Raw genomic sequence first — 16,496 nt, 5'->3', positions numbered from 1 at the left:
CAGCCTGCCAGCCTGCTTCCTTCCCAGCCTGCCTCCTTCCCAGCCTGCCTCCTTCCCAGCCTGCCAGCATGCTTCCTTCCCAGCCTGCCTGCCTGCCTGCCTCCTTCCCAGCCTGCTTCCTTCCCAGCCTGCCTCCTTCCCAGCCTGCCAGCCTGCCTCCTTCCCTGCCTGCCAGCCTGCCTCCTTCCCAGCCTGCCAGCCTGCCTCCTTCCCAGCCTGCCTCCTTCCCAGCCTGCTTCCTTCCCAGCCTGCCAGCCTGCCTCCTTCCCAGCCTGCCTCCTTCCCAGCCTGCCTGCCTGCCTTCTTCCCAGCCTGCCTGCCTGCCTCCTTCCCAGCCTGCCTTCTTCCCAGCCTGCCTGCCTGCCTCCTTCCCAGCCTGCCTGCCTGCCTCCTTCCCAGCCTGCCTCCTTCCCAGCCTGCCAGCCTGCTTCCTTCCCAGCCTGCCAGCCTGTCTCCTTCCCAGCCTGCCAGCCTGCCTCCTTCCCAGCCTGCCTCCTTCCCAGCCTGCCTCCTTCCCTGCCTGCCAGCCTGCCTCCTTCCCAGCCTGCCAGCCTGCCTCCTTCCCAGCCTGCCAGCCTGCCTCCTTCCCAGCCTGCCTCCTTCCCAGCCTGCCAGCCTGCTTCCTTCCCAGCCTGCCAGCCTGCCTCCTTCCCAGCCTGCCTCCTTCCCAGCCTGCCTGCCTGCCTTCTTCCCAGCCTGCCTACCTGCCTCCTTCCCAGCCTGCCTTCTTCCCAGCCTGCCTGCCTGCCTCCTTCCCAGCCTGCCTGCCTGCCTCCTTCCCAGCCTGCCTCCTTCCCAGCCTGCCAGCCTGCTTCCTTCCCAGCCTGCCAGCCTGTCTCCTTCCCAGCCTGCCAGCCTGCCTCCTTCCCAGCCTGCCTGCCTGCCTCCTTCCCAGCCTGCCAGCCTGCCTCCTTCCCAGCCTGCCAGCCTGCCTCCTTCCCAGCCTGGCAGCCTGCCTCCTTTCCAGCCTGGCAGCCTGCTTCCTTTCCAGCCAGCCTGCCTCCCTCCCTGCCATCATGCTAACGGGTAGTGTGTGTTAGGCTTATCTTCGGGAATGAGCCGGTCTCACCCCCACCACCAGCAAACCACCCGCCCCCCTACATCCCATCTCTCAAGGTCACGCGGTTCAACCGCGTGACTACCACTCACTCCCTGCCTGTAAGCTAGCCTGCCTGCCTGCCTGTCTGCCTGCCTGTGCCTGCCTGCCTGTGCCTGCCTGCCTGTGCCTGCCTGCCTGTGCCTGCCAGCCTGCCTTTCCCTCCCTAATTCTCACTACTTCCATCCCTTCCGGCCTACCTCCTAGCATCTCTCCCTACCTCCCCCTCCCTCTTAGCATCTCTCCCTACCTCCTAACATCTCTCCCTACCTCCCCCTCCCTCCTAGCATCTCTCTCCCCCCCCCTCTCTCACTGATTTCCCCCCCCCCCCCCCTCATTCATACTGCCTCCCACCTAAGCTCCATCGTCCATCCACCAGTCAGCCATCACTGACGCAATGCGTGCATTTGGAGCCAACATGGTGCACAGATGTTTCTTGATTGTGCAGATATGTAAAACAAAAGCACAGAATGAACATTCCAGCCTTATGGCAATTCAAAATAATAGGAATAATAGGCCGTGAATCTGTGAAGTCACAGTGGGCAAACTGGACCATCGCCCACCCACCACCACAAGCCATCGTGACGCTTGGTGGACCCCTTCCTACCCGAACTTTGTTCGGGTAGCATGACTCCCCAACCCCAATCGGGAAACTGGAAGTTTCGGATAACTAAAGTTCGGAAACCAAGTGGTGCTCTGTATAAGAATATAAGTATTAAAGGTCACATAAGGATGCGTTCGACCAGCAACATATATAAAAACTACGTCGATTATACTCGTTGTGTCAATAATACAATTGTTTTACCACGATGATTCACTGCCACACCGTTTTCTTTAATAAGCTGTTCGGCTATTAGAAAAAACGTAAATTTCATGGCAAACATTTGTAAACTATTCCCAAGTTGATCGGATAATAAATGGATTTTATACAAATATTTTTTTCTCGTGACTCCCGAGAGGGTCACGCCCGCGGTGTGATTAATAATATTGGTGACAACCACGGTCTGCTCGGATGCGAGAAAGTGTTAAGTCAGAAGCGTAAGCCTGGCTCCTCTCCTTCCTCCTTCCCGGCGGGTAAGAAGGCTTCGCTTTTTTCCTCGGCCCCTACTATTGACTCCATCGCTCCTTCCCGTCCCATTTCAGTGGTTGCGCCCCCTGTTCCTGCTGTGGAGGTTTCTTTGGCCCCCGCTTCCCTCTCGGTTGCTGCTCTAGCTGAGGTGCGCTTCCCTCTTCCTGCTGCTGTCCTTGACTGCTCCTCTCGGTTGTCTCCTCCTCTTCCTCCTCCTCCGGACCCCGCCCGTCCACCTCTGGTCTGTTCTCCCGCTTCCTTCCCTCCGTCTTTGCTCAGTTTACCCATGCCCCCTAACCCTGACTTTGCTGACCCTGATCTTAACACTTTGTGCGGATCAGGACTCCGCCTGGAGTCCTGTTTCGCCTACCCGCTTCCGCGATGTGAACATAAAATGATGTCCTGAAAAAAATATTTGTATAAAATTCAATTTTAATCCGATTTACTTTGGGTTGGTTTCAAACTGCGCGCCATGAGGCTCTCTTTCTCACCACTAGGCTGCATGGTACAATAAATTCATGAAAGGTGTGGACCACTTCGATCAAATAGTATTACCATTTTACCAGGAAAACTCACAAGTGGACCTAAAAGATAACGTTTTATTTCCTGCAAATGGCTTTGCATAATGCCTTTGTTTTGTACAAATACAACACAACTGATCAAAAAAAGCTAATATTGCTACAGTTCCACGAGGTGGCAAATTTGGCCCTATTGTGCTGGGACCCGGAAGATTGGCCTCAAACAGCAACAGTATCTCAACACTTGCGGCACGCTCCAGACATAAATGATGACATAGGTGCTGCCTATGCTGACGCCATGCAAACTCCTGGTGTGAGGCGGCCCTTGTTCACTTCAACACCTCAAGCTGAAGCAGTAACCGAATCAGAACCCGAGATGTCTGGCACACTGCCATTTGACGAGACGGTTTTGTCAGATAACTCTGACTCTAGCCGTTTATACTGGTAATACTTCCCCCATACCATGTATTATATGCATATGTCTGTTTAGGGAATTTTATTCCGATCAATGTACAACCAAAAATAACTGTGTGCAACAAGTATAAACTTGACAAACATAACAAAAGTAAAAACATTTCGTGTGTGTTTGACGCTCACTGATATGTTCCAGCGTTGTTTTATATTTGGCGCTATTCTATCTTACGCTTTGTTGATCTTTTTTACCTACGGGCTCATAGAACATTCTATTGCGAACACATTGACACAAAAATGAATGACGTACATAGAATAATAATGTCAGGACAGTGAAATAAGTATGAACTTTCAAAGCGCCGTATCGCACATGTGTCGTCCCGTCACCGATACCGGGTAACAATTTCACCACTTCCCACACTCTTGCGGGTGGGCCGCGATCATTATTCTACGTTTATATTCATATCACCGTGTTGGGAATTTCATTGCGAGTCCATTGATACCAAAATTAATGCTGTAGGACAAGTGTGGAGGTGGTAACAATCCCAAGAGTAAAAACATTTTGTTGCTGTTGGGCGCTTACGGCGAGTCATCTTCGTAGTTATTTATTTGGTGCTGGTATCCCTATACGTTTCGTGACTTTGTTTACTGATGTTCTTCTAGAGAATTTTATTGCGAACACGTTGGTACCAAAATGAAATACATAGCTCGAGAACTAAGGTCAGGAGAGTAAAAAGGGTATACACATTTTTGTTTTTACGCTTAAGTGACAAAAACGCCGCGCGCACATACCGCTTTTTTTTTTACCTTCACCGGGCGCGCGAAAGTGTTAACATGCTATGTTGCTCGTTCGCCTTTGTTTCTTCCTTGTTCTCTGTTGTTGTCCTTTCTCTTCTCGTCGATGTCTATTCTTCAATGGAACGTTCGAGGTTATTACGCCAATTTCCTTGAACTCCAACTTCTGATTTCGCGGTTTTCGCCCCTTTTTGTCTTGTCTCCAGGAGTCGATGCTTGGTGCTCGTCTTGGTCGCTTTCGTGGCTATTCCTTTCTCTCTCCCCCCCCCCCCCCCCCAGCTGTTGCTGGGGCTCCTAATTCTTCTGCTTTCCTGATTCGCTCTGATGTTCCCTTTGTCCCCTTACTTTTTCCTTCACCTCTCCATTGTTCTGCTGCTCGTATCTTTGTGGGGAAATGGTACACCGTTTGTTCCATTTTTCTCCCCACGCGTGTCCTGCTTTCTCTTCCTGATCTGAAACACCTACTGGACTCCTTGCCGGAGTCTGTGCTCCTGCTGGGTGATTTCAATTGTCGTCATTCCCTTTGGGGTGATGTTCTGACGAACACCCAAGGTCGCCTTCTTGAGCCGTTTATCCTCTCTTCTTCCCTGTCTCTTCTGAATTCTGGTGAGCCCACGCATTTGGACTCTCGAACCCTTTCCTGTCTTGATCTTTCTCTTTGCTCGTCTTCTCTTTACTTAGATTTCACATGACATGTTCTTTATGACCTCCATGGCAGTGACTATTTCCCCATCCTTGTTTCAGTTTTCTCTTTTCACCCTCCCATCTCCTTCCCTAGGTGGCAGTTTGCTAAAGTGGACTGGAACCTATTTACCCTCAATGCTGCTGCTCTCTGATCTCTCCTTTCTGCCTCTCCCTCACTCTCTCCTCCTTTTTCATGACACTGTCTTCGACGCTGCCCTCTGCTCTATTCCCCATTCTTCTCCTCAGGGTCCATGAAAGTGCGTTCTGTGGTGGAATGCAGACTGTGCTCGGGCTGTCCGCTGTAAGTGTGCATCCTGGAAGAGACACCGCCGTCGACAGACGGCCGATTCTTTTCTTTTCTTTTGGAAGGCGAGTGCGGTAGCCCATAGCACCATCAGTATGGCTAAACATGAATGTTAGGCATCTTATGTCTCCACCAATATGTCTGAAACTCCTCTGCCATAGATCTGGAAGCGTATCCGCAAGATAACGGGCAAGTTCGTTCCCGATGTTTCACAAGTCCTTCACCTCCGTGGTACTCTTGTGGCGGACCTGTTGCAGGTCACTACCTAACTGGGTTCCCACTTTTCTTCTGTTAACTCTGGTCTTCATCTTCCCCAATCTTTTCTTCTTCGTAAACCTGTCCTAGAATCTCGTGCTTTCGATTTTTGCACTCGTCTTCGACTTCCCTATAACGATCCCTTCTCTCTGTATTTCGTTCTGCCTTGGCCCTCTGCGGTTCTATGGCGGCGGGCTCCGATGGCATTCATTATGAGATGCTTCGCCATCTCCCTCTGTTATAAATATATGTGTGGGGCTTCTATGGGGTACTGGTACTATTAAGGGGTAAGGGTAGTTAGAAGACAAGAGTATCAAATATGGGAGAGCTAAAAGGCCCGGCCCCCAAAATAAACTATCCACAGTAGTAATAACTTGCTACTAGACCATATATGTTAGTCTAAGGGTTGATCAATGCGCTCCCACATAGGAAGAAGGGATACTCTGTAATTCATGTACTTATTTATTAACCCCTTAACAACCCCCCATATACACTCACACCAATAACAATAATAATAATAACTTTACCACACTATCTTACGTTAAAAGCCTTGGTCCACTTAGGCAGGATACAAGGTTTACACTAATAACAAGCTAGGGTAAAGTACTACTGGATAAGCACTGAAGCTGGATGCAGCTTAGGGTAGGGAAACCACATGGGGCCCTAATACAAAACACAACACTTAGGGGTACCCAAAACACTGGCAAATACTACCCCCAGGTCTCACCAATCGTTACTACCAGAGTAGGTACACTTAATAATGCCCCGTACTTAACTTAAGGATACAGGAACTTCAGGTAAGGGAAATAAGTAAGAGGAGAAGGGAGAAGAGTAGGGGTGCAGCCACAGAGTAGGTCTTGTCCGCACGAACACCAGCCAGAGAAGAGAGAGCTCCTAGCGACCAGCTGGCCTCCCTCATGTCGTGGTGCCGGAAGGAGCCTAATTGATCGTGCAGCTAAGCACATTAAAGATCTTCCCCTATGCAACGTATTGTTACTTTATGAATGATTAGAAAGTATTAGTAAGCAAAGTTGGTGCCTATGTTATTATTTAATAATCAACCCCCAGCTCAGTCTTTAAATGCTCTTTGAGAAACAATAATAGTCTTACGTCTGGCAGGGAAAATACAAACAATTGCCGTTCGAGATGCACTCAACTGTACTACTAGAAAGTTTAATAGCTCAATTTTGACCTCTGGTTTCCACTGGAGAACCCAGGGTCGTAACACTCCTCCCCCCTTCAGAGGAAAAAAAATGTGACTACTAGAATAGTAGTCATATTTTTTTGTAAGAGTATACAGAGAATAAAAAGAAAAAACATATGACAAAAACAAAAAATCAATCAAAAACAATTTCTCTGCAAAAAAAAAAAAATACAAAGGCGTTCTCTGAAAGAAAAAAAACACAAAAAATAAAAGAACAGGGAAGTAAAGAAATTGGACACGGAATATTTAATGTCACAGGAGAACCTAAAAAAAAAAAATAACTAAAGCATGACAGTTGGTAAATGGCTTTCTGTGGCTCAGATGAATGTTATTCAGGCAACCGGGACAGAGCGTCGGCTATCACGTTGAGTCTGCCCGGTAGGTGGGTAATGGAAAGATTGAAGTCCTGTAGGTACAACGCCCACCTGAGGATGCGTTTATTCTTACCCTTCATCTGAGTCAGGAAAACTAGTGGGTTATGGTCCGTGTACACTTCCACTATATTACCTGTGAGGTAAACTTCGAACTTTTTACATGTTAACACTAGCGCCAACGCCTCTTTTTCTACCACTGAATAATTGCGTTGCGCCTTGTCGAATTTCACAGAGTAATAATATACTGGGTGTTCCACCTGATCATCCCCAGTTTGCAACAACACTGCACCAGCACCCGAGTCAGACGCGTCAACATGAATTTTAAACGGTCGGTCGAACCTTGGACTAGCAAGCACTGGGGCGGAAGCTAAGATCAATTTCAAATTTTTAAATGCCTCTGCACAGTCTGATGACCACTTAAATTTAACGGCTTTCCGCAACAAGTCTGTGAGAGGAGTGGCAACACTGGAAAAGTTCTGACAAAAACGTCGATAGTACGCACTCATACCGATAAATCTTTGAACGTCCTTTTTAGACTTTAGTACTGGATACTCCAGAATGGCACTGATTTTATCTTGCCGAGGTAACACTTTTCCTTGGCCCACTTCATAACCGAGGTACGTCACTGTGCCTTGGCCAAAATGACACTTTTTAGCATTTAAGGTAAGATTTGCCCTTTTCAAGATGGCAAACAACTGGCGTAACCTAGCTATGTGGTCAGCCCAATTACTGTCAAACAGCACGATATCATCTAAATACGCCCGACAATTTGGCACCTTAGCGAGTAGAGAGTTCATGAGTCACTGGAACGTGGCAGGGGCATTACGCAAGCCGAACGGTAACACTTGATACTCAAAAACACCCTCGGGTGTCACGAACGCGGTTAGCTGTTTAGCACGTTCAGTGAGTGGGATTTGATAATACCCCCTCGAGAGGTCGAATTTCGAAACGTACTTGGCATTTCCCAACTCGTCGATGCAGTCCTCGAGGAGGGGCAGCGGATAGGCATCCATAATGGTCACCTTGTTGAGCTGCCGATAGTCGGTGCATAATCGCCAGGAGCCGTCTGGTTTGGAGACCAAAAGGCAGGGCGAGCACCAAGAGCCCTGGCTCGGCCGGATGAGGCCGTGCTGGAGCAAAAAGTCGACCTCCTTCCGTACGATGGCCTTCTTTTCTGGACTCATCCGATAGGGTTGAAGGCGAATGGGAGTGTAGTCCGTCAACTCGACATCATGGCAAATGGCATCAGTCTGGGTCGGGACCTCCCCGAACAGACTGGAGAATTCATCAACCAACGACTGCACCTCTTCACGTTGGGCCATCTGCAAATGGGACAGTCCTTCCTCCACAGCATTCACAGAACTAGAATTATTGAAAATGAGATTAGTTGGGTCCCCAGAACAATCATCCCCTCTCTCACTGGAAATGGAGACATTGGTTAGTGCAATGGGCCTGGGGCCCTGGAACTTCTTCAGTCGATTTACATGTATGAGCATTACCTGGTTACGTTTGTCAGAGTGCCTCACTTTGTACGTGAGGTCCCCAGTCTTTTCTGTCACTATGTAGGGGCCTTCGTACTTGTGGGACATAGTGTTCCCTAGTCGAGGCTTTAATACCAGGACAGGGTCACCAGGCTGAAATACCCGTAACTTAGATTTAGCATCGTTGCGTTCTTTCATCTTTTCTTGGGCCTTGCCAAGATACTTAAATGCAGCCGCCTTGCAGTCCTTGAGTCTCTGGTGGTGTTGTGCAAAGAAAGCCGAACCTTCGGTTAACGTTACGTTCCCTAACAGATTCTCCTGTAACATTTGCATGGGTCCACGAACTTTATGGCCAAAGACTAACTCAAAAGGAGAACAGCCCAGTGAACTTTGTAATCCCTCTCTAGCCGCAAACAAAACATACGGTAAATTCTCATCCCAGAAGGTGTGGGAACTCTCGCACGATGTCTTCAACATCTGCTTCAGAGTTAGATGGAAACGTTCAATTACCCCCTGACTCTGTGGATTGTATGGGCTGGAAACCTTATGAGTTATTCCATGTTCCTTACAAAATTGCTCGAAAACATCAGACTTAAAATTAGTACCATTGTCAGTTTGCACGACCCGAGGCAGTCCAAAAGTGGAAAAAAATTGCAACATACGAGCAACAACAGTTTTTGCTCGGATGTTCCTTACAGCAAAAGCCTCTGGGTAACGAGTAGTGATACACATCATCGTGATTAGGTAAATATTACCAGACTTAGTTCTAGGTAATGGTCCAACACAGTCCATTACCACATGAGAAAATGGTTCTTCTGGCACGACAATAGGCCTTAGAGGAGCTTTAGGTGGAGTCTGGTTTGGTTTCCCAACCAGTTGACAAACAATACACGCATTACAAAATTTTGCCACATCGCTTTTCAGCTTGGGCCAGAAAAAATACTTTAAAATTTTGTGATACGTAATATTTATACCTTGATGTCCCCCCATAGGATCATCATGAGCAGCTGCCAAAACTCTTTCTCTATAGCAGGTCGGCAACATAACCTGGTGGACTACCTCCCACTCATTTGACAAGGGAGCACTCTGTGGTCTCCATTTTCTCATCAAAATCCGATCATTGTAGTAGTACCCAGTTGCTGCGTCTACAATTTCCTCCATAGAGACGGCTGTTTCATGACAATCTGCAAGAGTGGGGTCAGCTTTCTGTAACTCACTCAAGGAGACATCTAGGCCTTGGTCAGATGCCATTGGCCGAGGCTCAACAGTGTTCTCCACCTCCCCACTACTCTCGGTAGATGGCGGTGGCAGGCTCTCCACAATGTCCTCGGCCACGTCATCGAGTCGGGCCATGAATGTGTCCGCAAGGTCCACTTGGTTTTCACCACTCGGAAAGCTCCTCGTGACCTCGGGATTTACCACCTTGGCAAGCACAGAGCTGCCCTTACATTTAAGTCCCATAGACCTGGTCACCGCGCACGCAGGGTACACAACATTATCCTCTGCGGCGGGTGGATCCAGGCAAACCTTAGGGGTAGGCAACATAATAGGCAGTCTGGAGTCCCCTACCTTATCCCCTGCTAAATCATTACCAACTATTACATCAACATTAGGGAAAGGTAGGTATGAAGTGACTCCGACTGTACAAACACCCTTGTGGAAATCAGATTCCAGGGTAACCTTATGGAGGGGTACTGCTCGAGTATCACTAGTGACACCCTCGACCAGTACCACCTCTCCAGTGTCGAGAGTGTTGGCACCTTGCAACGCACTCTCTAAAATTAAAGTCTGGATGGCACCGGTGTCTCGGAAGATCACCACGTCCTTCTAGGAAGAACCCTCAGACAAAAGTAGTCTCCCTTTCGATAAGAATGGGGTAAGCAAGTCCAACCACTGTGGGTTGGAGGTCTTACTCCCTAATCCTTCCGAAGGCCTCAAGCCCTGTGTCACAACTAGAGCATTGGGTCTTTTTTCCGGGTACAGTTGCCAACAACGGCTAATAGTGTGGTTTGGACGATTACAGTGACCACAAAAACGTCGGGGAGAAAAGACATTACTAACAGAATTACCCTTCGGTTCACCCTTAGGTGCCGTGGGGCTAGACACTTTAACAGGGTTAGTTATGTCTGAAACAGAAGGTGCATTAGGTAAAGGGTTAGAATGAGCTGGTCTGGACTGGCTGTGGGTATAAGTTTTGCTACTCTGTGGGGTATAATTATTTTTATTGGGCCTTTTGCCCGCCAATTGGTAGTTTTCTGCCAACTTGGCCAAATCCCCTATTTTAGAATTTAACTCTATCCTTCCTTTAATGTACTGTGAAACATTCTCTGGCATAATATCTATAAAATGCTCCATTAAAATTAAGTTCCTGAGAGCCTCGTATGTTTCGGCTTTCGCCGAGCGAATCCATCTATCAAACAATCGAATTTGATCATTCACAAATTCAGTGAGCGGTTGGTTGTGAGTAGGCCTAAGGTTACGATAAACTTGGCGGTGAGCTTCAGGAGTAATTTCATATGCCCGCAAAATACATTCCCTGACTTTATCATATTCGAAACACTCGTCAGGCATGTTTATAAAAATATCTTGTGCTTTACCCCTAAGTCTTCCCTGTAGGATTTTCACCCACTCTTCCTTTGGCCAGTTCATGGACATGGCCAATCTCTGAAAATGGTTGAAAAACCTTTCAGGGTCTGACTCGGAAAATTCAGGCAAATTATGCTTTTTCTCATAATGCCTGGGGTTTGAATCCCCGGCAGGTGGAGGTCCAGTGGCATTCGCTCTAATTCTAGCCTCCTCGGTTTTGAGTCTTTGCTCCTCTAATTTTATTTTTGCTAACTCTAAAGCTAATTCTCTATCCCTATGAGTTGCACTTTCTGCTTGGCTAGGCTGGCATAAAGGTGTATCACTTGCCAATAGTTCTTCATCAATACAATGTTGTAATATTTCATTCACCAAAGTCCACTTTTTATCCGCGTCATTTAATTCTAGGCCAAATTCCTGGCCTAACAATACTAAATTAGACTTTTTAAGTTTCTTTATCTCTACCACTGAAGGCTCGCTTGCCAGTCTCTGCATTTCAGAAGCCATCACTAATAATTTTAGCTTCCAGCCAAAGAAAAAAAATTAAAAAATAAAAATTGGAAAAAAAACAAAAATTTGCACGGCCCCTAACACAAGGCCACACTAACCTTAATCGTGAAGGGATCCAGCTGGGTGTCCAGTCAGTGCAAGAATGTCCTTTGCTAGATGAGCTGGACCCTAGGCTAGCACACAACCGTTCTGCGGAAAACAAAAAATTTTAATTTTGGCACTCAAGAATCTAATTTTTTTACACTTATAATGTTCCTCCCGGACTGGCCAACCACTTGTTATAATTATATGTGTGGGGCTTCTATGGGGTACTGGTACTATTAAGGGGTAAGGGTAGTTAGAAGACAAGAGTATCAAATATGGGAGAGCTAAAAGGCCCGGCCCCCAAAATAAACTATCCACAGTAGTAATAACTTGCTACTAGACCATATATGTTAGTCTAAGGGTTGATCAATGCGCTCCCACATAGGAAGAAGGGATACTCTGTAATTCATGTACTTATTTATTAACCCCTTAACAACCCCCCATATACACTCACACCAATAACAATAATAATAATAACTTTACCACACTATCTTACATTAAAAGCCTTGGTCCACCTAGGCAGGATACAAGGTTTACACTAATAACAAGCTAGGGTAAAGTACTACTGGATAAGCACTGAAGCTGGATGCAGCTTAGGGTAGGGAAACCACGTGGGACCCTAATACAAAACACAACACTTAGGGGTACCCAAAACACTGGCAAATACTACCCCCAGGTCTCACCAATCGTTACTACCAGAGTAGGTACACTTAATAATGCCCCGTACTTAACTTAAGGATACAGGAACTTCAGGTAAGGGAAATAAGTAAGAGGAGAAGGGAGAAGAGTAGGGGTGCAGCCACAGAGTAGGTCTTGTCCGCACGAACACCAGCCAAGGAAGAGAGAGCTCCTAGCAACCAGCTGGCCTCCCTCATGTCGTAGTGCCGGAAGGAGCCTAATTGATCGTGCAGCTAAGCACATTAAAGATCTTCCCCTATGCAACGTATTGTTACTTTATGAATGATTAGAAAGTATTAGTAAGCAAAGTTGGTGCCTATGTTATTATTTAATAATCAACCCCCAGCTCAGTCTTTAAATGCTCTTTGAGAAACAATAATAGTCTTACGTCTGGCAGGGAAAATACAAACAATTGCCGTTCGAGATGCACTCAACTGTACTACTAGAAAGTTTAATAGCTCAATTTTGACCTCTGGTTTCCACTGGAGAACCCAGGGTCGTAACACCCTCCGTGCACGTCTCAGTATTTACTGAATCTGTATAATCGGATCTGGGAGTCGTCGTTAGTCCCTGAGGACTGGCTCGATGCTGTTGTCCTCCCTGTTCACAAACCAGGGTCTCTGGGAACATCCCCTAAGGACTTTCGCCCTATTGCCCTCACAAGTTGTGTCTGCAAACTCTTTGAACGTATGGTTAACGTTTGTCTGATGTGGTTCCTGGAACACCATCACCTCCTCTCCCCTTCTCAATTTGGTTTCCGCAAGTGCCGCAGCACAATAGATGTCCTGGTCAACTTGGAGGTCTATATTCGTACTGCTTCTGTTGCGAAGACCTCCATTGTTGCCGTCCTTTTTGACCTGGAAAAGGCTTACGACACCACTTGGCGATATCATATTCTATCCCAGCTTCATTCTTTTGGCCTTCGTGGTCCTCTCCCTCTCTTTCTCCACAGCTTCCTCTTTCGTCGTTCCTTTCGGGTGAGGCTTGATACAGCTCTCTCTCTGCCTCTTTTCAGCAATACGAAAGTATGCCCCAGAGTAGTGTTCTGAGCACTACTCTTTTTCTGGTTGCCCTCAATGGTCTTCTTTCCTCTCTTCCTTCAGGTGTCTTCTCCTCTCTCTATGTTGATGATCTTACTGTTTGCTGTCAGGATTTGCCTCTCCTTTAACGCCGGCTTCAACTTGTGATTGATGCCGTGTCATCTTGGGCCACCGATCATGGCTGCAAGTTCTCTACTACTAAGACTTGTGCCATGACTTTTACTCGGAAACGGGTCGTTCTTCGTCCCTCTTTGTCACTTTATGGTCATCCCCTTGAGTACAAAGATTCCGCGAAGCTTTTGGGGTTATTCTTTGACACTCGTTTGTCTTTGACTCCCCATATCTCTTACCTCCGTGTTGAGTGCTCTAAGGCCCTTGCCCTCCTTCGGGTATTGTCCCATACTTCTTGAGGAGCGAATAGGCACACTCTCCTTGCTTTACATTCCTCTCTTGTTCTGTCTAAGCTCGATTATGGTTGCCCTGCTTACTCGTCTGCTTTTCCTTCTACTCTTTGCCGTCTTGATGCTTTGCACTATACTGGGTTGCGCCTCAGTTCTGGTGCCTTTCGTTCGACTCCCGTCCTTAGCTTGTATGTTGACACTGGCTTCCTGTCTCTCCAGGACCGCCGTGATCGCTACTGTCTTCGCTATCTTGCGCGGTCCTTACAACATCCTTTCTCTCGCCTCTGTTGTGCTTTAACTTTTACCCCTCCTGCGGTTCCTGTTCCTCTTCACCACCTCCCTCTTTCTGTCCGGTTATCTCGCTTACAGGATTCTCTTTCCGTTCGTGTTTCTAATGTTTCTCCTCGTGTTGTTCCATCTTTGCCCCCATGGAGAGTCCCCCTTCCGCAGTTTTGTATGTCCTTGACCTGCATCACTAAAGCTTTTACCCCTTCTACGGTTCTAAAGCGCCTTTTCCTCAAGCACTTTTCTTCTCACTCTCGCTCCGTTTCTGTCTTCACCGATGGGTCTAAGTCTGCGGACGGTGTTGGCTACTCTGTTGTTTTTCCTGATCGCACTTATATGTGTCGCTTACCTCCGGAGACTAGCATCTTTACAGCGGAGCTTTATGCTATTCTCTATGCTCTCCGTCTCCTGCTTTCTTGTTGTCAGTCTTCCTCTGTAGTTGTTGTTGACTCTCGTAGTGCCCTCATGGCTCTCTGGTCCTTTATTCCGGTTCATCCAATAGTTGTCGAGATCCAGCATTGGCTGTGTCTTGTTCACAGTAAATTTAAGTCAGTTGAGTTTTGTTGGGTTCCCAGCCATATTGGTGTGTCTTTAAATGAGCGTGCGGATGCTGCCGCCAAGGAAGCTGTCCGCTCTTGTCCCATCTTTCGTAAAGGTATTCCATATTCCGACTATTACCCGGTTATCCATTCCTCCATCCTTACCCGTTGGCAGGCTTCTTGGTCATCTGTTACTGGTAACAAACTACGTACTCTTAAATGTTGTGTTTCCTCGTGGCCGTCCTCCTACCACCGTAACCGGCGATGGGAAACAGCTCTGGCGAGGTTGTGTATTGGCCATACTCGCTTAACCCATGGTCACTTGATGGAGCGCTGCCCTGCTCCTTATTGTCCTAATTGCATTGTCCTTCTTACGGTCGTGCATGTCCTTGAATGTCCTGACTTCCAGGACGAGCGTGTGTCTTGCTTTCCGACTGCCCCCTCGTGGTTACCTTTCCCTCAATAGAATTCTTGGTGACTCGGATACTTTTGATATCGTTCGCCTTATGCGCTTTTGTTCTCGTATTGGCATCCTTGGTGATATTTAGTGCCCTCTGATTATTCCGCACATTTGATGGTGCTACATAGCCTTCCCGGTTTGGTGCCTTCTTTTGATAATTACTTACTTTGTGTTAGGTTCTTATTGCGCCTAGCTTCACCAATATTATGACCCTTATGTTCTTCAAACAATTAAGTTTGAATTTCACCGACAGAGCATTATCTTTCAACAAAGCGTCAGACAGGTGTTTGGGAGCCAGAGGCGCGTGTGCCACCCATGGTTGCTCACTTAGAACTATCCCAGCCAGCAGCCCTATGGCATTCTGGGTATTTTTTCCAAGATGGCTGCCTCTCACTGGAGGTCTTAAGAGTCCATTTCGTACACAACCAACCTTTTACACATTTAGAATGGGTACGGAAAAATCAAAAAGAGTTTTCTTGGTTGTCGCAGTTTCCCGCCGACCGAGAATACTCGGTTGGCACAGTTAAGTGGTTAATGGTAATGCATAATGCATTGTTTACTATCTGCTACAAACATTTGCTGCATTTATGTTATTAAATTATATTTTGTCTCCATCAGAAACCTGGGATGATATGACCTGTACTATATTAGCATCATATTTTCAGGTTGTGCGAGACTTGGATCCTAAAGAATATGGAGAGTTTCTTAAGGAACGCATAGAAGTTGTTGAGGAACAGCTAAAGGAATTAAAAGAGTTAAAAGAAGCTAAATTACTCAGAAAATAGCTACTATATGTAAAGCTGTTATATGAAGTAAATATAAAGTTATTAGTCTAACATTACTGCATTTCTGTGTTTTGGTCCTTTTCTAATCTTTCATTTCATGTGTACATATAACCAAGCTTAATTTAATTTATGCAAATTCTAATAAATGTATCGTAGCTTAAATCTTATCTTAGTATATTGGTCCTTTGATATGATGCCATGTCATTTAGGGTAACCAATTCATTATTTTCAACAATTTAAATTGTGATTATTGTTTGTTATTGTACATAAATATCTGCATGTGAGTGAACAACGTTCAGTACAAATAAATTTTAAATAAAATAATTTCAGATTTCTTTACATACTTTATTTGAAACAGGGGCTTAACACTTTCGGTACCTGATCATGTATATTTTGTCATAAAACCAACATAAGCAGAGTGCGGGATGACGCAAACGACATCAATACAGAGGTACCTCAGTTTTCAAATTTAATTCATTCCCAGAGACGGTACGAAAACCGAAATAAATTTTCCTGTAAGAAATAATATAAATTTAATCCGTTCCACACCCTCAAATATATTAACTAAAACATACATTTTATACAATACTCTTAGGTATCTTACCTCTATTGAGGACTCTTGTTGGCATATGGAAGACAGAAAGGCGGGAGGAGGTGAGGTGTTAGTGTTTGGAGTTTGAGTCCCTCTTCTATTATTACAGTAGTGATGACATTTCTGAAGTACTCTCTTACCTTTTGCAAGCATACCACTAGGTCCTGGTTGTAAGTGCTTGCTTGATTTACTAAGAATCTGTATATAGACACTGGTTTTTTTCCTACGTTTTAACATTTGTGTGTAGTGAGACATCACATTCTCACTATGAATGATCTCTTGCTTTTCCTCTATCGTCATCCTCACAACTTTTTTCTTTTCTTCTTAACATTACCACTGACTTTCTTG

The 16,496-nt window shown here is 46.3% G+C and overlaps 1 protein-coding gene across 1 annotated transcript in view; it reads left to right on the top strand.

Annotated features, from left to right (window-relative positions):
- The window catches only part of mRpL11 (mitochondrial ribosomal protein L11), a 117,988-nt gene extending 102,108 nt beyond the window's left edge, over positions 1–15,880 (top strand). Inside the window, exon 5 of the mRNA XM_045736246.2 lies at positions 15,437–15,880. Coding sequence (XP_045592202.1) covers positions 15,437–15,556 — 120 coding nt within the window. The 3' untranslated portion in view covers positions 15,557–15,880. The remainder of the gene's footprint in view (positions 1–15,436) is intronic.
- The last annotated feature ends 616 nt before the right edge of the window (positions 15,881–16,496 follow it).

This window comes from Procambarus clarkii, chromosome 6 (genome assembly GCF_040958095.1).
Source record: "Procambarus clarkii isolate CNS0578487 chromosome 6, FALCON_Pclarkii_2.0, whole genome shotgun sequence".
NCBI classification, from domain to species: domain Eukaryota; kingdom Metazoa; phylum Arthropoda; class Malacostraca; order Decapoda; family Cambaridae; genus Procambarus; species Procambarus clarkii.
This window is presented reverse-complemented; position numbering and strand designations above follow the sequence as displayed.